Source organism: Enhydra lutris, unplaced genomic scaffold, assembly GCF_002288905.1.
Source record: "Enhydra lutris kenyoni isolate GAN:26980312 unplaced genomic scaffold, ASM228890v2 scaffoldscaffold31, whole genome shotgun sequence".
Taxonomy (NCBI): domain Eukaryota; kingdom Metazoa; phylum Chordata; class Mammalia; order Carnivora; family Mustelidae; genus Enhydra; species Enhydra lutris.
This window is the reverse complement of record NW_019154115.1, coordinates 4,572,334-4,597,088: the sequence shown is the minus strand read 5'-3', so window position 1 is coordinate 4,597,088 and position 24,755 is coordinate 4,572,334. Positions and strand designations below refer to the sequence as shown.

The 24,755-nt window shown below is 36.3% G+C and overlaps 1 protein-coding gene across 1 annotated transcript in view; it reads left to right on the top strand.

The window, feature by feature from the left end:
* Positions 1-24,755, top strand: part of LOC111153169 (ariadne RBR E3 ubiquitin protein ligase 1) — a 112,287-nt gene that overhangs the window by 52,175 nt on the left and 35,357 nt on the right. Inside the window, exon 3 of the mRNA XM_022511996.1 lies at positions 18,948-19,092. Coding sequence (XP_022367704.1) covers positions 18,948-19,092 — 145 coding nt within the window. The remainder of the gene's footprint in view (positions 1-18,947; positions 19,093-24,755) is intronic.

Here is a 24,755-nt window from a genome sequence, read left to right as displayed (position 1 = left end):
TCCTGTACTTGAGTATAAAGATGAAGGTGACTTGTGTGAAAATCTTGTAACAATTTAGAATCCCAGGAATCGTAAGAAAAGTTAGCATGGCCAGTAATTTTGCTACATAGCTTTATGTATGTATGTATGTATGTATTTACTTATTTATAGATTTATTTATTAGAGAGAGAGCACAAGCAGGGGGGTGGAGGCAGAGGGAGAAACAGGTTTCCCACTGAGCAAAGAACCAATTGAGGGACTCATTCCCAAGATCCCAGGACCACGACCCGAGCTGAAGGGTAGAAATTTAATCCACCAAGCCACCCAGGTGCCCCTACATAGCGTTTTTCAAAGAAATTGTACTTCCCAGTTGATAACACAATATATTCAAGTATGATTTCTATTCATTTTGACATAATTAAGGAGAAATCTTACTCTAGGAAAAATGGTGAAGTACTTCACATTCTGTCCTTTCTTTCTACTGTCTTTCTTCATTTCCATATACCAGGCATATTAATTTCCTATTTATTTATTCATTAGGGAGCCTCCCTGCCAGGGAGGAGGATCTTAGAGTCTAGTAAGAGCCATTGAGGTTTAAGTAGATTTCTTGCTAACAGTTCTTACTTGTCCCCAGACTTCTAGTCCATAGTTTAAACAAATTTATCCTGACCCCCAAAACAAGTAATTTATTCTTTTAAAGATACATTTTGGTGAAGGTGGTGAGGGGCTCGTGGAGAAGGAACCATTTAAATTTTTTGGTGTCATCTTTTCTCTCTGATAGCAACTTTCCAAACCTTTGCCATTTTCTTTCTTACCCAGCCTTTTTCATTCTTACTCTGTCGATTAACTTATTTTCTGTTGTATAAATTAAATAGAATTTTCTCTCTTCACTGGATTTCTTCCCATGCTCCTCCACATGAAGCAAAACAGAACAAATCAGGGAATTAGAAGTGTGCCAACAACTTTATCTGCCTTTCTACTTCTAAACTTTAAAGATTTTTTTTTTTTTTTAATTTATTTGACAGAGAGATCACAAGCAGGCAGAGAGAGAGGAGGAAGCAGGCAGAGAGAGAGGAGGAAGCAGGCTCCCCTAGAGAGCAGAGAGCCCGATGCGGGGCTCGATCCCAGGACTCTGAGATCACGACCTGAGCCGAAGGCAGCGGCTTAACCCACTGAGCCACCCAGGCGCCCCTCTACTTCTAAACTTTAAAGGCTAACCTTTCCATCTGGGCTTTGATCTTATAATATTTTTGTGGGGTGTTGCTTCCATTATTTCATCTATCTTATCTTGAGCCCTCTCCCTTTCCTGATCTATCAGTCAGGGTTTTTAGTTGTAAATATACTTGAAGAGAACAGGTGAGAAATGACATTAAAGATGGAGAATTGGGCACCTGGGAGGCTCAATGGGTTAGGCCTCTGGTCATGATCTCTCAGGGTCCTGGGATCGAACCCCACATTGGGCTCTCTGCTCAGTGGGAAGTATGCTTCCCCCTCTCTCTCTGCATGCCTCTCTGACTACTTGTGATCTCTCTCTCTGTCCAAAAAAAAAAAAAAAAAAAAAAAAAAAAGATGGCGATTCAGTGACTAAATAAAGGTATGCATCCAGCAAAAGTGCCCAAATCATAGTGTCAAACTGTTTCAGTAAATGCTGTTGCTATTGCCATCGGGCACTGGCATCACAGCTCATCATCAGTATTGGGCATGTGTCATCACAACTGGTATTTCTGATGTTTTGGCCTCTGAAAGCTGGATGTATCCTACCCCTATGGCAGAATGAATTCCTCACCAATCTTCAAGTACCATGCTTTTCACAAACTATAGGTCACGCTTACTCCTGCTATGCCTGAATCCTTTCAGCAGGAGACATTGGAAAAGTGAGTTGACCTTTTTTCCCTTTCTTTTTATGACAAAGCTTTTTTATTTTAGATTTTTTTTATTATTACTGTTGAAATATAGTTGACATATAATGTTTGGTTTCAGGTGTACAACATAATGATCAGCAGTTGTTTGCATTACTCAGTGGTTAATGATAAATGTGGTTATCCTCTGTCACCATATACTGTTATTACAATATTACTGTCTATACTCCCTGTGCTTTATTTCTATGATTTAACTAGTTTTATAACTGGAAGTTTGTACCTATTTTGCCCGTTCTTTCCACCTACCTCCCTTGACAAGACATTTACAAATCCAGCTTCTGGGGCGCCTGGGTGGCTCAATCGGTTAAGCTTCTGACTCTTAATTTCAGCTCAGGTCATGATCTCAGGGTCATGTGATTGAGCCCCACTTTGGGCTCCTCGATCAGTGGGGAATCTGCTTCTCTCTTTGTCCCTTTCCCTCTGCCCTTCCCGCTGCTTGTGCACACTTGTCTTTCTCTCGGTCTCTAAAATAAATAAATCTCTAAAAATTAAGCTTCTGTCTGCCATTCTATTATCTTTATTTCTGTTCTTATATTATACTTTAGTAGTACACAACTTTTAAAATGTCACCAAATTCATTTTTGTGTTGACTCAACTTTGCAACTGTTTCCTTTGTCTGACATGGGGCTTCTGTTGATATCTGTGTAGGCTGTTAGCTACAAAGCCCAAGGGAGCACTTTTGGACTGGTGCTGTCATTGGCCCATGCCTGGCATACCTTCCATATTGTGCCTTTTCCTAATTTTTTTTTTTAAAGATTTTATTTATTTATTTGAAAGAGATCACAAGTAGGCAGAGAGGCAGGCGGGGGCGGGGGGGAAGCAGGCTCCCTCCTGAGCAGAGAGCCCAATGTGGGGCTCAATCCCAGGACCCCGGGATCATGACCTGAGCCGAAGGTAGAGGCTTTAACCCACTGAGCCACCCAGGCGCTCCTCCTAATTGTTCTTTAAAACCCAACTTAAGGGGTGCCCAGGTGGCTTAGTCGTTAAGTGTCTGCCTTCAGCTCAGGTCCTGATGCCTGTGTCCTGGGATCTAGCCCCACATCAGGCTCCCTGCTCGGTGGGGAGCCTGCTTCTCCCTCTCCCACTCCCCCTGCTTGTGTTCCCTCTCTTGCTGTATCTCTCTCTGTCAAATAAATAAAATCTTTAAAAAAATTGTAGGAAAAAAGAAAATAAAACCCAACTTAAGCTTTACTTCTAAGATGGCTATGCCTATTTCTCAAGACAGCTAATCACTTCATCATTGGTCCTTTTATATGTGTTTAATATATCAGCACTTCTGTTAGAGTTGTTTGTACGTAAGAACTATCTTATTCATCTTTCATTGCTAGTACATAACACAATTCCTAATATATAGTGTTTAGTAAATATTTTAGTTCAGCCATTTCTAGGTTTTATTTTTGGTAATATACACGTAATTTCTGTAAATTATGACAAGCATGTAAATCAGATTTCAATATGTCAGGAACTAGAGACAAAACCCCCCAAATCAAGCTTCTTTAGAATTGATAACAAGAAAAAAAAACAAAAAAACCCTGTATCTTCTCTATAAGGTGGGCGTTATTGAGTTAACTGGTGTATACACACACACCCACCCACACCCCCACCCAGGGGAAATATAGAGGTGGTTGATGACTTACTGCTTTTCGTGGATAGGTATAATCAAAAAATCTTGATTGATTGAAGATTGATTTCAATGCAGACTGTGTTGCAAATAGCTTTCCACTTTCCATTCTGAAGCTATAACACCATTTAGTGAATAGTTACTAGAACGAGTACTTGTATGTTATTATGATGGTATGGAAATTTTCTTAGCCACACCACTAATAATACATTGTTTCACAGTTAACTTCTAGGATGTGAGAGTAAATTTGGTTTGTCACAAACCAGGCTTTTATGATGGCATTCATCACTGTTCTATAGCGTAGTGGGTTTTTACTGTTTAAACAGTTGAGGTGTTATCAGGGAGCATGTATAGAAAGCGGCAAATGTGGGGCGCCTGGGTGGTTCAGTGGGTTAAGCCTCTGCCTTCGGCTCAGGTCATGATCTCAGGGTCCTAGGATCGAGCCCCGCATCGGGCTCTCTGCTCAGCAGGGAGCCTGCTTCTCCCTCTCTCTCTCTGCCTGCCTCTCTGCCTACTTGTGATCTATCTCTGTCAGATAAATAAAATCTTAAAAAAAAAAAAAAAGCGGTAAATGTACCGTCTTAAACTGTAGTGGTTAAGAACATAGGATCTCTGCTCCACCACCTCCTAGTGTATGAACTTGGAGCAATTTTCTCCTTTAGTTACTTCACCTGAAGTTACTCTGTTGTTCCTAGTCTCCCTGCTATCTTCTACTTCATAAATTCCAAGAATGTTTTTTAATATCAGCTGTGTAAAAGACATTGACCAGAGGTTTGATGATGAGAAGGTACAGAAAACCATGTATCATACACCATTTTACCCTTAAGGTACTTATAGATAAAGCTTTAAGGGAATACATAAATGGTTATTTCTGGCTCAGGTGGGAAAGGATTTGTTGATGAGATGGCATTTGATTGGGCTTGGGAGAGCAGGCAGAGTGGGAACCTGGGCACTTCAGGAAACAAGTTGGGGAAAGGGGGTAGCTTAAGGAACCTATGTTGAATGGTAATGAGATTTAGAGCAACTGGAGTACATGAAAGATAGAAGGAAAATGATGGGGCATGTTTAATAGGAAGCACACTGTGGAGGACCTTGAATTCTAAGCAACTGAATTTGGCTTTTTTTTTTTCCTATTAAGTAGGAAGGTTTTAAGGTTGTTTTGTGGAGAAATGTGATTTAAGGGCATTATTGCAGGAAAAAAATTTAATGACAATATGAGCTGATTCTCCATCGGCAGGATAACCCATTGGAAAACTGTTCTAATAACCCAGGTAAAAGAAAAATGTTGGTTTGACTTAGGATAGTGATGGCTGATTGAAAGCAGAGTGTGGATGGAAGAGATGTTAAGCTGGAGTTTGAACTGTGACAGAATATATGAGACTCTTGGAAATTTCTGGTAATTTGGGCCATTCTATCCACTAAATATAGTAGAGAAATCTTTTTGATATTGGAACATCTTTTTTCTTTTTTTCCTGAAGATTTTATTTATTTACTTGAGAGGGGGATGGGGAAAGCACAGGCGGGGGAGCAGAAGAGGAAGAGGGAAAAGCAGGGTCTCCCCATAGAGAGCCTGATGCGGGGCTCAATCCCAGGACCCTGGGATCATGACCTGAGCTGAAGGCAGATGCTTCACCCACTGAGCCACCCACGCGCTCCAATACTGAAACATCCTTTAAAAATAAAGAATATCTGGGGTGTCTGGGTGGCTCAGTTGGTGGAGAGTCTGCCTTTGGCTCAGGTCATGATTTCGGGGTCCTGGGATTGATCCCTGCTTCGGGCTCCCTGCTCATTGGGGAGCCTCCTTCTCCTCTCCCTCTGCCCCCCCCCACTGTGCTCTCTCTTTCTCACTCTATCTCAAATAAATAAAATCTTTTTAAAAAAAAATCAAGAATATCAAAGTATTAGTAAAATAGGAATTAGAGGGTTAAGGCCTAAGAGAATATGGAAAACTAGGGAGATGAGCCAAGTGTTCCAGTCTGCTTTGCACTGGAAGTATATTCTGATCTAGGAGAGGTAACTCAGAGTAGCTAAGGTGGCTGTGATATTTTGTTTTAATTTTTTATTAACATATAATGTATTACTAGTCCCAGGGGTACAGGTCTGTGAATTGCCAGGTTTACACACAGGTGGCTGTGATTTTTATTGGCCATTTGGTTAGTGGGGGGTGGGGGTTGGAGTCTTAGACCCACCAAGAATGAGGGTCAGGTAAACCAGCTCTTCTAAAGATTAAAGATAGTATTCATGTCATGTATGCCCCAGAAAATCTTAAGCCTTGAATGTGGATTAAGATGGTCCCAGACTGTTAATGTACCCAGGCACTTGACACAAACAAATAAAAATGTCTTCTAGGGACATTTTTCTAGAACATTAAGGCCTCAAACTACTTCTCCAAATTATTTTTTTAAATTAAAACATAACAACTTGAGACTCCAGATATTAGAATTGTCAGAACTGGATCAATAGGATATACTATCAGCAAGAAACTAGAAAGCATGAGCTGTCTTTTTTTTTTTTTTTAAGATTTTATTTATTTATTTGACAGAGAAAGAGAGATATCAAGTAAGCAGAGAGTGGGGGGGGGAGTAGGCTCCCCACTGAGCAGAGAGCCCAGTGCGGGGCTTGATCCTAGAACCCTGAGATCATGACCTGAGCTGAAGGCAGAGGCCCAACCCACTGAGCCACCCAGGTGCCCCAGTATGAGCTATCTTAACCATATGAAAAAGATTTTCTTATTTTTCTTTTATTATTGTTAATTTATTTTTACTTTATTGTATTTTATGTACTCAATTTATAGTTCCATTTCTTTATGTGCAACTCATATAAGTATGGTACCAGTGTTAAATTAAACATTGAAAGCACCTGTTGAAATAAGTCAGGTGTAAGTGTGAGACTGTTAGGCACGATCTGGTTCCAGCAAAGTTAGGAAAACGACTCGAAAAAGATTTCTATAACTAAAGAAAGTAAGCAAAATTAACTCAGTGACTTAATTTAACATCAGACTGGACAAAGCTAAGGAGAGGCTTAAGGTACTAAAAGATCAAACTAAACCATTATCTAAATTACACATACACTAAAAGATGGAAGTGCAGAAGAGAAGATAAGAAATGTAGAGGATATAGTGAGAAGATCTTACTGAATTTAGGAGAGAATGAGCCAAAGGTAGTATTTGAAGTATTTGAAGTATAATGGCTGATAATTTTCCAGATTGGTGAAAGAAAAAAAATGCCCAGAATTTAAGAAGCCTGACAGTTCCCATGCATAATAAATACTATTTCACTGATTCTAAGATATTTTATTTTGGTTAAAAGTTGAATTCATCTTTCAATTGATGGCACCTTGCAGTCCAGCAAGATTGAAATACTGACTTAAGTGAAAATTTTCCCATTTCACTTTCTGGTAAGATCATGAAATTTCAGTACCAAAGCATTTTAGATTTCATGAAATATATGGTGAAAAGAAATCCACTTTTTTTTTTTTTTTTTTTTGAAATCCACATTTCAATCCACATTTTAAAACATAGTAAAACTACAGAATCAACAGGGAAAATAGTCATAAAAGCAAGATGCAAGGAAGATTCCTTTCAAAGAGTGAAAATTTGTGTATATATTTTATGTAAATAGACAAAAAATATATAGAAAGTACATATATTCTTTTTAGAGAACAGCTGACTTAACAGCAGTAGCAGAAGTAATAGTAAGATGATACCTCAGTAGGTTGAAAAACAAATGCCAGTTTAGAATACGGTGTTCAGGGGTGCCTGGGTGCATCAATGGGTTAAGCCTCTGCCTTCAGCTCATGTCATGGTCTTGGGGTCCTGGGATCAAGCCCCACATTGGGCTCTCTTCTCAGCAGGGACCCTGCTTTCCCCTCTCTCTCTGCCTGCTTGTGCTCTCTCTGTCCCAATAAATAAGATCTTTAAAAAAAAAAAAAAAAATACTGTGTTCATGGAAAATGTTTTCATAAACAGTACCATCTCTTAATTACCATAAATGCCTTTATGTTGTAACTAAACTTTGTATTCTTTTAAGGTCAACATTTTAAGTTATATCAATGTTTCGAAGTTTCAAATATTCATAATGTTATTTAAGCAGCGATTTGAATATTAAGGAGGAAATTGTTGAATGTAGTCTAAGTTGTGCTTAGGAAGTAGAGTTTATAACCTTAAATGCATAATTTTTTAAGGATTTTATTTATTTATTTGAGAGAGAATGAGAGTGAACATGAGAGGGAGAAGCAGAGCCGCTGCTGAGCAGGGAGCCCAGCTCCGGAGACTTGATTCGGGAACTCCAGGATATTTAAGGAAAATAATGAACTAAGATTTCATCTTAAGTCTCAAATAATGAGCTAGATGCATCACAATAGGAAATGAGCAACAGAATAAATTCAAAGAAATTACAAGAGGAAATAACAGCAGAATTTAATAAAACAGCAAAGAAATGTATAGTGGAGTGGCTCAAAGAGCCAGAAGATTTTTTTTTAAGACTGATTAACACTGATACCCAGGTGAGATTAATCAAGAAAAAATGCACAAATAATTAATATCAGGAATGAAAAAGAATGTCACTTTGAATCCTGCCCATACTTTAAAAAAAATTCTAAGGTATTGTGGATAATGGTGTCAAAATTCGAAATTTTACACGAAATGGATAAATTCTTAGAAACTTGTGATTTACCGAAATTGACTTGAGAAATAAATAGAAAAACCTATATGAGCTATCACTGTAAAGTGAAATTTTCTGTAAAGAAAAGTCTAGTCCGGATGGATATACTGGAGAGTTCTACCAACACTTAATGAGACACTAACTCCAACCTTATATTCTCTAACCTTGGATTCTTTTAGAAAACAAAACAAGGACCCCCCATCTTTATAAGGCTGTCACAACTTTGATTCCAAAACCCAACTGAAACAATACTTGTCAATTTCTCTCATTTACATAGGTGCAAAAAATAAAACCCCACAATACTTGCAAATGAGTTCAATAATACATAAAAAGGAAATTAACCCAGACAACTCTGATATATCCCAGGAATCCTAGGTTGGTTTAACATGAAACAATTCACTGTGGTCTCTTAAACAGATTTTTTTTTTTTCAATCATTATTTATTTATTTGACAGACAGAGATTGCAAGTAGGCAGAGAGGCAGGCAGAAAGGGAGGAGGAAGCAGGCCCCCCGCCAAGCAGAGAGCCTGACGCGGGGCTTGATCCCAGGACCCTGGGACCATGAGACGAAGACAGAGGCTTTAACCCACTGAGCCACCCAGGCGCCCCACTTGAACAGATTTTATTGAGAAAAACATTTCAGTAGATTTAAGTGAGTAGTTCCTAAAAGTCAGTCATCATTCATGATTTTAAAAAGGAGCCATTAGGAAAATAGGCATAAAAGGGAAGTTTATTAATCTAGTAAATCTATAAAAATACCTTTGGGAGATATTATAGTTCATGCTGAAATGTTGAAAAAATTTCCCTGTTAGAGTTCAAAACATGGATATCTATTTTCATTTCTGTTCAACATAATACTGCGGATGATTCTGGCCAGTAGTAAAAAGTATCATAGTTGTAAAGCAGATGATAAACAGTATTCACTGATGATATGTATTGTGTACATAGGAAATCCAAAGGAGTCTACAGTTAATTTAGGAAGACCTGTAAAAATGTTTTACTGCCAGTATTTAGACACATATCTTTGACCCAGTAATTCCACTCCCAGGTATATACCTAGTAGAAAGAAATATGCACATCTAAATTGAAAGTCCTAAGTGTGCTCATAGCAGCATTATTCATAATAGCTCCAACCTACAAACAACCCAAAGGTCTATAAATAGGTGGATAATTACGGTGTATTTCTGTAATAACTTCAGCAAAAAAAAATAACTTAGAGCTGCAATTGACTGCATAGATGAATCTTAAAAAGCATCATATTGACTGAAAGGAAGACCTCTAAATACGTATGTCCTGTATGATTTTGTTTATATTCAATTCAAGAACAGGCAGAACTAAGCCGTATTGTTTAGCATGCATATTTAGGTGGTAAAACTATAAAGAAATAGGACAGTGATTATGTCTCTGGGGAAGAGGAGTTTGTTACCGAGAAGGGATGTTTGGAGTGTTTCTGAAGCACTAGCTGAATTCTACTTCTTGTTCTGGGTTGGTTATACACAGGTGTTGGCTTTATAACAATTTGTAAGCTGCCCATTGATATTTATGCGCTTTTGTAGAATTGCCATTATATCACAACAAAAATAACTTTATAAAAAACACACGTGTACACATAAAAGGAATGACCTTAAAAGGGAAGGGCCAGTTTGTTTTCTGGATTGTTTTAGGATTCATAGTACCTTTGGTTACCTACAAGTAAAGCAACATTTTGCCAAGACAGTTTCCTCACTGCCTTTCTGGGTATCATATCATATCCGTCCTAAATTTTGACCATGTCAGCTCATTTTATCAGTCTGCAATATACCTTTCTGATTCCTACCATGTCAAAGCTATACCGTCTGGCTTTTGAAAACCTTCCATAGTTTCACTCTATTCTGTATGTCTGTACTTCTCTATATTCTGTCAGGATGCCCTTGACTGTTCAGGCCTCAGTCTTCTCAGGAGCTATATTTTATACAAATTCAGAGCACATATTTCATTCTGGGGTTATACTCACAGATGTAAACATCATGTACAGTTCCATATCTTATGCAACCCACTGATGCCCCTACGATCTCCTTAATCTCCGAATTCTTAACACATTTACTATTAAGTCATTTTAACTTCTTGAAGTTACTTGCTATTTTCTATACTTAACTAGCATTCTTTTCCCACCTCTTGTACCCTTAGCATGTCATATTGAAGTAGCTATCCATCTCTTTCCTTCATGGCCATTAACACAGTGACTGACCAACACAGTTCCCATATATAGTTACTTAATATGTGAGGGAACTATGTAAAAATGGATATTAAATATATGGTATTTTGTATTTTGATTCCTTATTCTTAGTTTTAGCATAGCTAGATTTTACCTGAGGACTTCCATTAAATATATTGAGACATTATTATCAAAGTAATAAAATATCATTTTAAAATATTTTGTATGCATTTTTCATATTTCTCTCCCGTTGGAATCAGATCCACTATTGCATGAAGCAAGTAGTTTGTTTCCTTTTATTTATTAAGTTGTGCTGCTCCTGTGTAGTAAGTGGAAAAGACCATTGAGCAGAGTAGAGGGTGTAGACATTTCCCTTGCATGCACATATTTGGACAGAGGGCACAGCACAGAAGCCACTGTCTTTGTTTTCTTTGAAGTAAAAAAATCGTTTTAGAAAATAATACTGGTCCTTGTCATTTTGGGGGCCATAGTCTCTTTTGAGAGAATAATAAAAGCTTTGAAGCTTTTCCTCAGGTGCGGGGAAGTGTGTGTGGAGAACGCACATGTATACATAACTTACGAAGTTCTGGATACTGTAATGTTCTTGAATATTCAGAGGCTTTAGGTTAGAAGAATTTGGTAAATTGAAATAATCCTGATCAAGCCAGGGAACGTGGATAACTGCCTGTGAGGGGAATAGTTATTAGTTTCTTCTTAAAATGTCTGGCAGAGTTTCAGATCTACCTTAAAAGTTCGTATGGGAATAAAATTGTATTTCTCAGAAAAGCCTTTTGATTAGCAAAATGTTGGTAATGTTTAAAGCTGGATGAAAGGTATGTGGGAGTTCAATTTACTGTTCTTTTGACTTTAGTATATTGAAATTTTTTATAATGGGGTGGGAATGTTTTGGGAAGATGACATAGATTATTGTGTTTCTGTTACAATTGTGCTAATTCAGGCCTAGAAGGAGTTATCTTCCATCTGTATTGCTGAGATTCTTTTCTTAATATACTTGCTTTCATCATGGCTCAGAACCAAAAAGGATAAAGTATGAAGGAACAAATGGCAGAAAGTTTCTCAAAAGTAATACAATATGATAAAAAAGAGTAAAACCTTGCCATTTGCAACAACATGGATAGAGCTAGAGAGGGTAAGTCAGTCACAGAAAGATAACTACATAGGATTTCACTCGTGTGTAACTTAAGAAACAAAAGGAGCAAAGGAAAAAAAGAAGCAAACCAAGAAACAGACTTTTAACTATAGAAAACAAACTGGTGGTTACCAAAGGGGAGGTGGGGGGATGGGTGACATAGGCAATGGGGATTAAAGAGTGTCTGTTATGATGAGCACCTGGTTTGAATGGAAGTGTTAAATCACTATATTGTACACCTTAAACTATATTACACTGTATGTTAACTGGAACTTAAATAAAAACTTTTTTTAAAATTACATAATAATGGGGAGCCTGGCAGGCTCAGTCAGTAGAACATGTGACTCTGGATCTTGGGGTTGTGAGTTCAAGCTCCATGTTGGGTGTAGAGACTATGTAAAAATGGAATCTTTTTTTTTTTTTTTTTTTTAATATGCAGGGCACCTGGGTGGCTCAGTCGTTGGGCGTCTGCCTTCGGCTCAGGTTATGATCCTGGGGTGCTGGGGTCCTGAGATCGAGCCCCACATCAGGCTCCCCGCTCAGGGGAGCCCTGCTTCTCCCTCTCCCAATCCCCCTGCTTGTGTTCCCTCTCTCACTGTCTCTCTCTCTCTGTCAAATAAATAAATAAAATCTTTAAAAAATAAAAATAAAAAAAAATTTAAAATGCAATAAAATTTTTGTACTGCAACTTGTTTAGTAGCTTCTTTGTCAAGTGGTCTTTGCTCAGCAGTAGGCAAGCTCAGGATCGTGTGGGGTTTTTTTTGTTTTGTTTTGTTTGTTTGTTTAAATTGGTTGATTTTTCTCATAGGAGGAAAGTCTTAAAATCTCAAAAAGCATTTTTAAAAAATACATGACCAATAATATTTATTTAGCTATAAACCACATATAATATACTAATATTAAAATGAGAACTAAACTTATTTTTTAGATTAGCACAGAAAAACAACAAAACTTTTAAAACAAGTTCTTTTTCTTTCTTTCTTTTTTTTTTTTTTTTAACATATAATGTATTATTAGCCCCAGGGGTACAGGTCTGTGTTAAAACAAGTTCTTATAGACATGTGTAAGTCCTCATTAGATCTTTTTTCTTATGAGGCCCAAAAGTTGTCTTAGAAAAAAGATTTTCTAACCCTAAGTCCTTTTCTATCCATAAGTTTTAGTTCTCTGGAATTCTGAACTTTACCTGGTAGAGGTTCGTATGTGTACCAGTCATTTTACATTCTAACTTTAGTCCTTCTTTTGAAAGAATACCATTAAAAACCACATTCTACTTGAAGAGCCCTTTTTAGATATAAATTTTTACCAAAGTAACAGTTTTCTAAAAGTCTAGTAGTTTTAAGGGTTTTAAATGAAAACTGTTGCTCCAGAGTTTTAGTCGCATTCCCTGGAAGAGAAAGAACTGTTGGCTTTACTATTTAATAGCATGCTTATATTGCTATACTATATTGCATCTGCTGGCTTCTTTCTATGAAATATGAGGATTAAGCTTTGAAACTAATATTTACATGTGGGAAAGCCTTCTGTCCTAGTGTATTTTTTACTCTGTGGTCCACTTGTACTGAACCTTTTCAGTAAGACTCCTTTTCATACCCTATTATTTTTGTTTTTCATAAATATAATTGCAGTTTTTATTCATCCATATGATTTAAACAAACTTAAACTGTTCCTTTGCTCCTTTGACATTTTTGTCCAAGTATACCTTTTCTAAAAGTAGAAAAATTACACCATTAGAAGGAGGTTAATAGGACCCAAAGAATAGTTGAAATCACAATTCCTGGTAGAGATGTTGGTGTTACAGACCTTTTTTTAGTGCTTTATCAGAACTATAGTTAAGGTATACACAGTTAAGGACAATTGTGACTATTCTGTTGCCTTTTGAAATTGAAGTCTGGTATCCATAAAATGCCACACAAGAATATTGAAACAGGGGCGCCTGGGTGGCTCAGTGGGTTAAGCCTCTGTCTTCTGCTCAGGTCATGATCTCCGAGTCCTGGGATCAAGCCCCGCATGGGGCTCTCTGCTCAGCAGGGAGCTTGCTTCCTCCTCTTTCTCTCTGCCTGCCTCTCTGCCTACTTGTGATCTGTCAAATAAATAAATAAAATCTTAAAAAAAAAAAATATTGAAACAAAAATGATTTGGCTATTTAGAAATAGAAATGTGTGTACATGCATGTTATAAATGGACAGACATAATGTATTTGTATACATTTTCATGTATTTGTGTTTTTGTTCCCTCTCAGACTATATAGCATTAGATAATTGACTTGTTATAAATATGTAATGGGAACATTAAAAATCTGTAAGGAGGGGTGCCTGGGTGGCTCAGTGGGTTAAAGCCTCTGCCTTCTGCTCAGGTGTTGATCCTGGGATCGAGCCCCACATCCGGCTCTCTGCTCAGCGGGGAGCCTGCTTCCTCCTCTCTCTGCCTGCCTCTTTGCCTACTTGTGATCTCTTTCAAATAAATAAAATCTTTTAAAAAAAATCTGTAAGGAGGCTTGAACTCTGAACAGCTTCGGAATATACAGTAGAAAAGCACACTATATAACTTTAAGTTAGCTTAATCTTTTTGCTTTTCTGATTCTGTTGTGAAAATAAGTACTTATTCAGCAGTGGTGTTTTTATGAAGTGTGAAGATGTAGAGGCTTTTAAGATAATAAACTCCAAATGACAAAATTAAGTATTGAAGTGGCAAACAGTGATGCCACCGTCATTCAGAATTCAAAAAGAAACAATAGCCTTGTATGTACCCTACCGGCCATGTCTCCTTTCCCCACAATCACACACCGTTCTCAGGCAGTAACTGTTAGTGCCTTAAAATTTCATTAAAATTGTTTGGTATATTTCTGTCTAGAAGTCAAGTAAAATGAAAAATTAAAATCTAGATCTTTTGGAAAGTTGGCTAATTAAGTGCCTACTTGTTTAACTGTGTTTTGGCAAACATGTTGAATGAACAGAAAACCCTAGAGAGAGAAGAGGATTTTAAAATCTCTACTTAGAAACCTCTCCAGTTGCCCTTCTAACAGTCGTAATCTAGAGAAGTCTAGGCCGTGTGATAGATGAGGTGGGGTTACTTTAATTCTACCCTTCCCTGACTGAGGAAAGACTGCACTGAAGGAAAAACCACACTGCTATTCTTATTTTTCTTTTCACTTCATTTTCATTTTCATCAAAGGAATGGTTTTCTCAAAAGAGTGGGTGGCAAGAGTTGCAGGAAGGGAGGGAAGCAATGTCATATGATAAGCTTTGTAGCTGTTTGGTTAAGTTACTGAAGCAGAGAGAAATAGGTCTTAACTGGTTGAACTAGATACCTGGACAGCAGTGCTTCACACTGAATTAGTCTCTTCATTTTGGCCTGTTTCACATGAGGGAGGATGAGTGAGCAGGTAAAGTATGGAAGTTAAGAATCCACACATATTCTTGAGCATAGTATTCCTTAATAAAATTATCATAATTAGAAAAAACTTCTTTGTTCTCTTAAGGAAATTAAAATAAATGTAGACTGTGAGATGAGGCATCGAAGATGAATTGATAAAACAACAGAACAAAATAAAAAGGAAGCTGATGAAACCAAGAAAAAAGGGACAAGTAATAATCTCACACAATTTAAAACCACATTGGCAACAGCAAGAAACAGAGCAGTTACTATGGAAAAGAGAGACACGTAGGACAGGATAAGGACAAAGAATTAGACAGGGAGGACAGGGAGGACAAATTAACAAAGACTGAGTACAATTCCAGCAGGGCACAGTCTGAACGGCATTTCAAAAGCGAAAGTTGAATGCTAAGATAAAGCCTACAGAACTACTAAATTTCAAGAATGAAGAAAGAAAACAATTATATATATATATATATATATATATATATATGCCAATTGAAAAAGGATTTTAATTATAAAATGAGAAAAATTATTTTGAGGGGCACCTGGGTGGCTCAGTGGGTTAAGTCTCTGCCTTCTGCTCAGGTCTTGATCTCAGGGTCCTGGGATCGAGCCCCGCATAAGGCTCTCTGCCTACTTGTGATCTCTCTCTCTCTCTGTCAAATAAATAAATAAAAATCTTTAAAAAAATTATTTTGACTACAGACTTCAATAACAACAGGTACCAGAAGGAAATGGATGCTATCAATATAAAGAATATTGGGGGAAAAAAAAAAAGAATATTGGGGGGAGGGGAGTGCCAGCAGCACATTTTGGCAAAAGTAAGCATTTGAGTTAAGTCTGAGTAATTAGGTAATCAGGTTAAGAAACAAAAAAAACAGTTTTCACCATTGAAATTTCACCATCTTGAAAGGAAGGCTATATAATGTAGAAACAATATATGTAATTACTGAAACAATTACATAAAATGATAATCAACGAGGAAAAGCTGCAGGGATTTCCCACCAAAACTGGAGGGTTAAGTGTAGGGTTATGTAACATAAGGACACTCAATATATAAGTTGACAACTTAAAAAACAGACTTAAGTACTGACTCTATGTTTAGTGAAAATAAATTAGGTTTCAGTATTTCCAAATAACTATTACCGAGTCATGGTAGACCATGTAGGTAATAAAAACAAACAAAATTTTAAAATGTTAAATTTCTGTAAAATGGAACTTAAAAGGAAAAGATTTCTAGGCCAACTGTGCCCGACAGTATGAGTAGATTCTTAAATCCCCTGATTTCTTTACCTCTGCAGTATTTGAAAGTTCTCTGAAGGCTTCTAGAGTGGCTCAAGGAGCTGATAACCCCATTATAGTCTGAAATATGCCTAAAGCAAATTTGTTTACAGATTTGTTACTGTGGATTATTTTAAGAAGTTACTCTAAGTCAGTTACTCTTTAAAAAAAAAAAATTGAATGATTATAATAAGATTCCTCTAGACACTGGGGCTACAGCAATAATTAGGTCATCCTTTTGGAGTTTACACCCCAACAGAGAAAACATTAGGTGATTACAGAGTTGATTATATGATTAAGTGTTGTCAGGAGTACAAAGTACCACTAGAAGGTTATACAGGAAACCTTACCTAATTTCGGGGCTGCAGTGGGGAGGAACTGCAGGTTAAGCTGAGACCTAAAGGTAGGTGGAAGTGTTTGGGGTAATTGAAACACCCTTCAGCAAATGGTTATCCATTTAAATTAAAATGAAATGGAATTCCAGGATGCCTGCGTGGAGCCACTGACCTTGGCTTGGGTCTATTTTCCGGGGTCCTAGGGTTGGGTCCCTCATCAGGCTCCTTTTCTTGATCAGTGGGGAGTCTGCTTCTCCTTCTGCCTGCTGCTTGCTCTGCTTGTGCTCTCTCTCTAATAAATAAATAAAATCTTTAAAAAAAAAAAAAAGGAATCCCAGCTTTATTCCTTATTTACACAAAAATAATTTCTTTGTGAATTCAACAGTTTTAATGGAAACCGTTTAAGCCTAAATAAATCATGGATGAATTTTTATAATCTTTAGATATTGAGATCTTGTAAAGCTTAATATGAAATCCAGAACTCACAACAGGGTTGCATGATCAGTATGCCTACATGAAAATTAAAAGTGGCAGTTAAACATCGTTAAACAAGGTTGAGGGCAAATTAGAAACTGGGGCGGGGAGGGGCAGGCGGAGAAAGAAGTCCGTGAGACAGTTACCCTTTCTGTTGACATACTGAACTCATAAATTAATAGTAAGAGCTTCACAGAAAAAGGTATTCAGCCTCACTAACAAAGAAATGCAAGTTAAGTCTAGATTCTTTCCCCCAGTCAGATGGGCCCGGATTTTCATCTAGAATTATTTGTGTGTGGCACATCTAAATGTCCTTTAGTGTAAGGCTGATTAGGTAAATTGTAGTACATTCCTACAGTGGAATATTATGCAATGATGAAAACTAATGTTCATTGACAAAAATATCTTAACATATTGTTTACTGGAGGTTATAAATCTGGAGTAAATACTATTTAGATGAAATTATAGACACATGTCTCTTTGGCTGTGTATGCATAGAATGGTGTCTAGAATGATCACCAAAGTATTAGGAGTTACTAATTTCATGTAGTTAAATTTGGATGGCAGAAGTTTGTCTCTTTTGAGCAAGAATATCTTTTCTAAAAACAAGGTGTTTAATGGCTTTCCCTGTTCATATTTAATGTTAGCTTAATATGCTTTCTACTTTTCAAGTAAAACTTGACATCTTAGCTTTTCTGAGAGATAATTAGGAGGAAAGCATTTGATTTTCTCTATATATTTTGATGAGCTGAGTCATCAGTGACAACTTTATTTGCGTTCCCCTTTTATAATGTACTGACATTTTGATTAATGATTTGATCATTGAAACATTCTGTCGTTATGTATAAAGAGATATTTATTAGTTTTGGGAGAGTGATGTGATTTTTTTCTCATCTGAGTGATTTTCCTGGAGAATACAGTAAGTGCTTTGACACAAAACCTGAACAAGACCTGCATTAAAAATAATAGTTATTTTTTAACTTGAGAACCTCTTGTTTGTATGCAAAGAACATTGCAGTTATTGAAACCTAGGCTTTCTAGGCTAAAAAGTAATTGACCAGATTTTTCATGAATATTTTTGTTAGTTTACTGATTCAGAGTTTTTCTCTCTGTTGCTTTTCCCTTTATTCTAAATATTCTCTACATTCCCTCTATTTTTAATATTCTATTACGATATTTTGGGAAGCCAGCAACCATGTCTCATCTGGATTAATGGGAAATACTGTGCTTAGTATTTGCCACTGTCTGTCAAGAAATTTGAAGTTCAGTTGAAACTCTGTGGATAGTACGTGGCATACCATGCTCTTGATGTCTTAGTGAACTACTTCTGTACATTTAGAAACATTTTATATAAAGCTAAGTATATAGATTATTTGATATAAGAACATTTTAAGATACACTTTGTTTCCTCTTTCCTCCTCTTTGCTAGTAAATTAAAAATTATTTTTAAAAATGTTTAGAAATGAAATTTGTTTTGTAGAATGAGACACATGTAAGTGATTTTTAGGGTAAGCAATGCTTGTAGGTAGTTTACTTGCTAATACATTTAAGCTGGTATAACTAAAATTATTAATAAAATGATTTGTATAAAATATTAGCCTAGCCTTTTAAAATACGATTACTCTTCCTTAAGGTACCTGTAGAGATAGTACAACTTTCGTTCTTAAGTTTTAGTTGTAGTACTGTTCAAATACTAATAGCTTAGCTTCTCAGGATAAAAACAAAAAATACCAAAATAGCAACAAAAAACTTAATCTGCTTTCATACACACACACACACACCCCCTCTGTTTTGCTACAGTTTGTAGCCATACACCTCCTTTCCTCTGAGCCAAAAAGGTTATGATCTGGGTTTATTTTAATTCAGTTCATTGCTGTTCCCTATAGAAATCAGGTTTTTGGAGAGCTCTAACAGTGTGCTATTGCTGGGCTCTCATCCTTTCTGTTTAAATAATGCAGGTACTTTGATGGAAACCTGGAGAAGCTCTTTGCTGAGTGTCATGTAATTAATCCAAGTAAAAAGTCTCGAACACGCCAGATGAATACAAGGTCATCAGCACAGGATATGCCTTGTCAGATCTGCTACTTGAACTACCCTAACTCGGTGAGTATCTGGTAGTTTAAGGCTAGCACTGACTCTCTGTTTCAGAGGGTAAATCAATTTAAATTATTTAAACAAAGGAGGATCTGGGAGTCTGGGATTGTATTGTAGTAAAACAGTAGCCTATCAGAATATTAAGAGTAAAGAAAAGGAGGAGAAAGAATAGAGCTTATTCTTTCCCCCTCCTCTCCTGATTGCTTTTTAAAGCAGCAGCTTGTCATTACACACCTAAATCTATTCTGAGTTTATTTTATTATCATGGGAGAATTGTTTAATAGGTAGGCAATGAATAGAATTATTTTCCATCCAGAATAAGATAGATTTAAACTAACATTTTAAAATAAATATCCAAAACACTAATAAAATGTCTTCAGCATTTTTCATAACAGAAGAGTTTCACTTATAAAGATCCATTCTAATGGAGATTCTTAAATATAGCAAATGGTGACAGCGTTGCAGGAGATGTGGGGACTAGTTAATTGAGTGAAAGTATCCCCCTTAAGCCCTATTGAATTTAGGTAATCTCGTAAAGAATTTTAGACTTAAACATAATCTTCCTATGAAGGCCTTACTTTATTAGTAACTGTAAGAAAATACTATTTGTGATATAATGTATTTAGTCACTTGGAATTCACCTCTTTAAGATGTTTTAAGATATCTAAGAAATAGCTTAATTCTATAATCGTAGCTATCTTTTTTATATTCTCTGCTTTAATAGTTAAGCACCTCTTTCTGCTAATTACTATAAACAAAGTCTTTGTCACCAGTATTGTATATTTTAACACATTGAAGGTTTTTCATTGTTTTTCTTAGAAGTTTATATATATAGTATCTCTGTAGAGGCCCATTTGAAGAGAAATTTGTTCACGTCCAAGTGCTTAGAAAAGAGGTTTTAAAAGAAAGTTAATTAAGTACTCCTAGAGAAATAAAACAATGAGTTAAAATAACTTTGTAGGTAGTGTTGAGTTGAATTTCCAAACTCTCAAGTTTTGCTTATAGCCCTGATCCTATTTGTTTTTGTGTAATTATTAAATGTCACTGGGTCTGAATTTTTCGTATCTTTCAAATGAGTAAGATATTCTTTCATATGCCACCTATTCTGAGAATTGTATAATTTCCCTCCTTTAAATCAGTCTTAGGTTGTGTATTTTTTTTAAAAAATCAACATTTCTATTAAAAATAATTAAATTCATGTTTTGACCATTTTATTGTCTGTCTTTAACAAATTCTCTTTGCCAGGTGGCATTTCTGTAGTTCATTAAAGTTTCTGTGAGGTAATACTGAGACCCGAAGAATTTTGTCCCAGATTATACCAGGTTTCCTTATTCCCTGGCATTTCTCTTCCTGCTCCATTAACCAGCTCCTCCCTCGTTTAAATCTTAAATGTAATTTGAGTACTAAAGCTAGCTGCTTACAAATATCCCCTATAACTTTCTCAGTGCCCTTGGTTTTGTCTAACAGTTTTAACAGATTAAAATGAAAAATCATGACTGGAGATTTGCATTGTAAATTTTGCTTGCAAAATTTTTAACTAATGATAGAGTACTTACTATTCATTTATTCGTTTATTCAATGCGCCAGGCACTATTTTAAGTGTTAGAAACACAATGGAGAATAAAGACATAATGCCTGCTTCCGATAATTTACAGGTTAGTTGGGTAGATAAGAGATAAATAAAATGACGTGTTCAGAAAGAAAGGTAAACACTTTGACAGGTCATGATACTGTGGAAACATGTTGGAGAGAGACATCTAACCCAGTTTTCGGTTGGGGAGAATCTCCCACAGAAACTGACTTGTGAAATAACCTCTGAAAGTGTGGTAGTTAGGTGAACCAGGAAAATAGAGCAGTGTAGAAACCAGAGGAAGAGAATGTACCTCCAAGAATGATAAAAACAAAAAAACTTCAAAGTTAAAAACAAAAAAACTTCAAAAAATTGCAAAAAAACTTCAAAGACTTGAAAAGTGAATTTGGAATTAACAATATGAAGATTACTGATGATATTGGAAAGTTAATTTAAGTAGTATGGTAAGATGAGAAGCCACACTGCATGGGCTGAAGAATCATTGGCTTGAAGATGGGAAAGGAAATGGAGGCACTAAAGATGAACAAATTGCTTTTTAAAGGAAGTTTGGCTATGTAAATGACAGGACAAGAAAGCAAACAGCAACATAGGTTGGAAAGTAAGTTAAAAGTTACGGAAACTGTGCCAAGCATTATGAAAAATACAGTGTGATAAAATTAGAACTTCTTTTCTCATGGTGTTTAGACTAATAGAGAAAGATAATTTTAACCTCTTCAGTTCTGCAAGTAAATGTCATCTGAGACTCCATTAAAGCTTTAATTTGATGAGTGATTTTTTTTTTTTAATCTCTGTTGTACAGTTCCATGTTTCAATTTCCACCATTCTCTTCAAACACTGATACTTGCCATTTATTAATGTATATCTCTGATACCTTTATCCTCCCAGAAAGCAACTTTGGCTTTATACAGTGCCATATGCAAAAAAGTTTTTTAAATAAATGCTTTGATAACTAGTTTGTAGCACTTCGAAATTAACTATTGTGGGTGATCTCTTCTTTAAAAAACAATTTCCTGAGACTTTGGGGCACTGTTAAAGTTCATAAATTACCACACACATACCCCCACACCCCCGTGTTGAGGCCAATTCAAGGGTTTCTTAGCCCTGGCAACAGTCATTCCTTTATAATAATGTTGTTTTGAATTAAAGCATAAGATCTAGCTTTGCTAACAGCCCCACTTCACTAGGGATTATAGTTCGGGCTGTGATATCTCTCTTTTTATGAAGTAAATAATTTGTATATTCTAATAATCAGACATGTTACATAAAGGCAACTCTGAAGGTTGTGAGGATAGTCCACCCTCCCATACCTCACCCTTTAGGCACCTCTGAATCTTTGTGCTGGGAATCTAAGTCCAACCCTTCTTAACTCATTCCATTTTATGGATGAGGGAACGGATGCCCTGATTATTCAGTTTTTATAAACAAAATGGCTTTAACTTTAGGTATTATATGAACAACTTCTGATGGAGGAGAGAGATTTCTTAATGTTCTTACTGCTGGTTGATATTAGTTGCTGCGTGTGTAAAATGACAGGGATAAATGAACCCTGTAAGAGTGTTTATGCTTTCGTTTCTTTTTTTAAAGGACCATTAATTTCTGTTTTAAGTAATATTTCATGTATTTTTAGTATATTCTGTGTCAGATTTATTTACGAATAAGTTTGTTGATAATAATCCTATCCCTTGAGTTAGGGACCCAAGTAGGTAAGCACAAACTAGTAAAGGAATAGGTATGTGAAAGGTGGAGGATGGAAAGGGAAATGGAACCAGATAGTGATACCTAGATAAGTCCATGATAATAATGCCAATCTTAAGCACAATGAATGTGTTTGTACCAGAGCTTAGTTTTTGATTTATCTTTAGACATGCATGTGTGATTTATTTTTCTAATTTATCTTGTTTGGTAGTGTTACCTAATTAGAATTATTGGAAAAGAGACCTTTAAAAAGCTTTTTTTTTTTTTTCCATATAATGATCGCTGATCTAGAAGTTCCAAAGGTAGAGATGTTTCTTGCAATGATCACTTAGTAACCATTGTGACCTCCAATCTCTCAATATCAAGTATTCATATTTGGAAAAAAACAAGCACATGAGGATGTATATGTGTTTTTAAGTTATGAATAAAACATTTTAGAATGGTTGATCTTTTATGCTGCTATAATTGTCCTACACAAAATGCACTTTCCCATTATATCCTTGAAAATCAGATTCTCTTCACTGGTGATCTGACAACAAGTTTGTGCCAGATCTCCTTTGCCAACTGGGGGTAATGAGAATAGATTCTTTTGTTTCCTAGTTTTGTTGTTGTTTTTTTTAATAGAATATTGATTTCCAAAATACTTACCTTCACTTGTTCTATGAGTGAGTTAGAGTCCTTGTCAATCTGACTAGCACCACATTTTAAACTGGGTAAATGTTTTCCATGTCATTTTGTCCATAAGACTAGTCTTAGAACTTGGATATATTTTTCCCCATGTCTGCTTCTGGGCATTCTTTATATAGTTGATGTGCTATAGTGTAGAATTTTTTATCCTTACTATTTGTATCTGAATGTCATAAGCAACATCAGAAATTTCATGAGCAGTTTTCAAATAACAGCTAGAAAATGGAATGGAATAAAAAGTACCACATAATATGAGCCACAAAAAGAATAAAAGAGCTAGAAATAAACTTGGCAAGAAGTGTGAAAGATCTATTATGAAGAAAACTTTAAATACTAAAGGAAATAAAAAGATGGCTTGAGTATTTGAAGAGGTAGAATAATAGTAAAATATTGAAAAAGAAGACTAGACTGATGAGAGTTAGGAGGAACTAGTCCTACCAAATACAAGAATAATCAGTGCAGTAGAATAAGATGGAGTCAGATACATGTGAGGGGAATTTGGTGTATTGTAGAAGAGGGCATTTCAAATAAAGTGAATTCAGTAAATGGTATTGGAACAACTTGGTTGCCATCTCGACTAGAGTCTTAAATTCCTTCCTAACTCTTTATATTAAAGTTAGCTAATTTAGATGCTGGAAATTTTAAAACTAATAGACTTTGCTACATAGAAGTAGAGAGCTTCTTCATGGCAACAAAATGTGAGCATTCAGATTTGAAACAGAAAATATTTTCTGTGCTTCTAAATGGCCAGTTTTCTAAATAGGTAAAAATCCCCGCCATTAAATCACTAAGGAAAAAAATAAACCCAGTGAAAAAATGGGCAAAATAGGTGAAAAGAGTGCTCAGAAAAAGAAATATATAGTCTTTAATCTTCTGTTAGATTGGCAAAGATCAAGATGTTTGATAATATACTATGTTGACAGGGTTGTTGGGAAGGCAGGTTCTCTTGAACAGTATAAATTGCTACAACCTTTTTGAATGAAGCTTGGTAATAATCAATTAAAGTGTAAATGTATGCCTGTTATAATATCACTTGTACCAGTTTGTCCCAAGATGCATTTGCATGATCACAATGATGTACATATAGCCAGTACAGTAGCATAGTAATGGTGGACTGTTTAGATAAATTATGGTACCTTCACACAGACTGTAAAAAGAGGTGGACCCATGTGTACTAATGTAGAACAATGTGAGAAATCTATTATATAATAATTAACCAAGGTGAGAATGTGTACTGCTCTTACCGTGTGTGTGTAGCTGTATATGTTAGAACATCTCTGGCAGAATATGTAAGATACTGAAATAGGGATTACTTCCCTGAAGTAGAAGACAAGGATGGGGATAAAGGAGACTTATTTTTCAGGGGTGCCTTGGTGGCTTGGTTGGTTAAGAGTCTGCCTTTGGCTCAGGTCATGATCCCAGAGTCCTGGCATCAAGCCCCATGTCAGGCTCTGTGCTCATCAGGGAACCTGCTTCTCCCTCTCCCTCTGCTGCTCCCACTGCTTGTGCACTCTCTCACTCTCTGTCAAATAAATAAAATCTTTTTAAAAAGTTTATTTTTGATGGGGCACCTGGGTGGCTCAGTTGTTAAGTGTTTGCCTTGGGCTCAGGTCATGATGCCTGGGTCCTGGGATCAAGCCCCACCTATGGCTCAGCAGGAAGCCTGCTTCTCCCTCTCCTACTCCCCTACTTCTGTGCC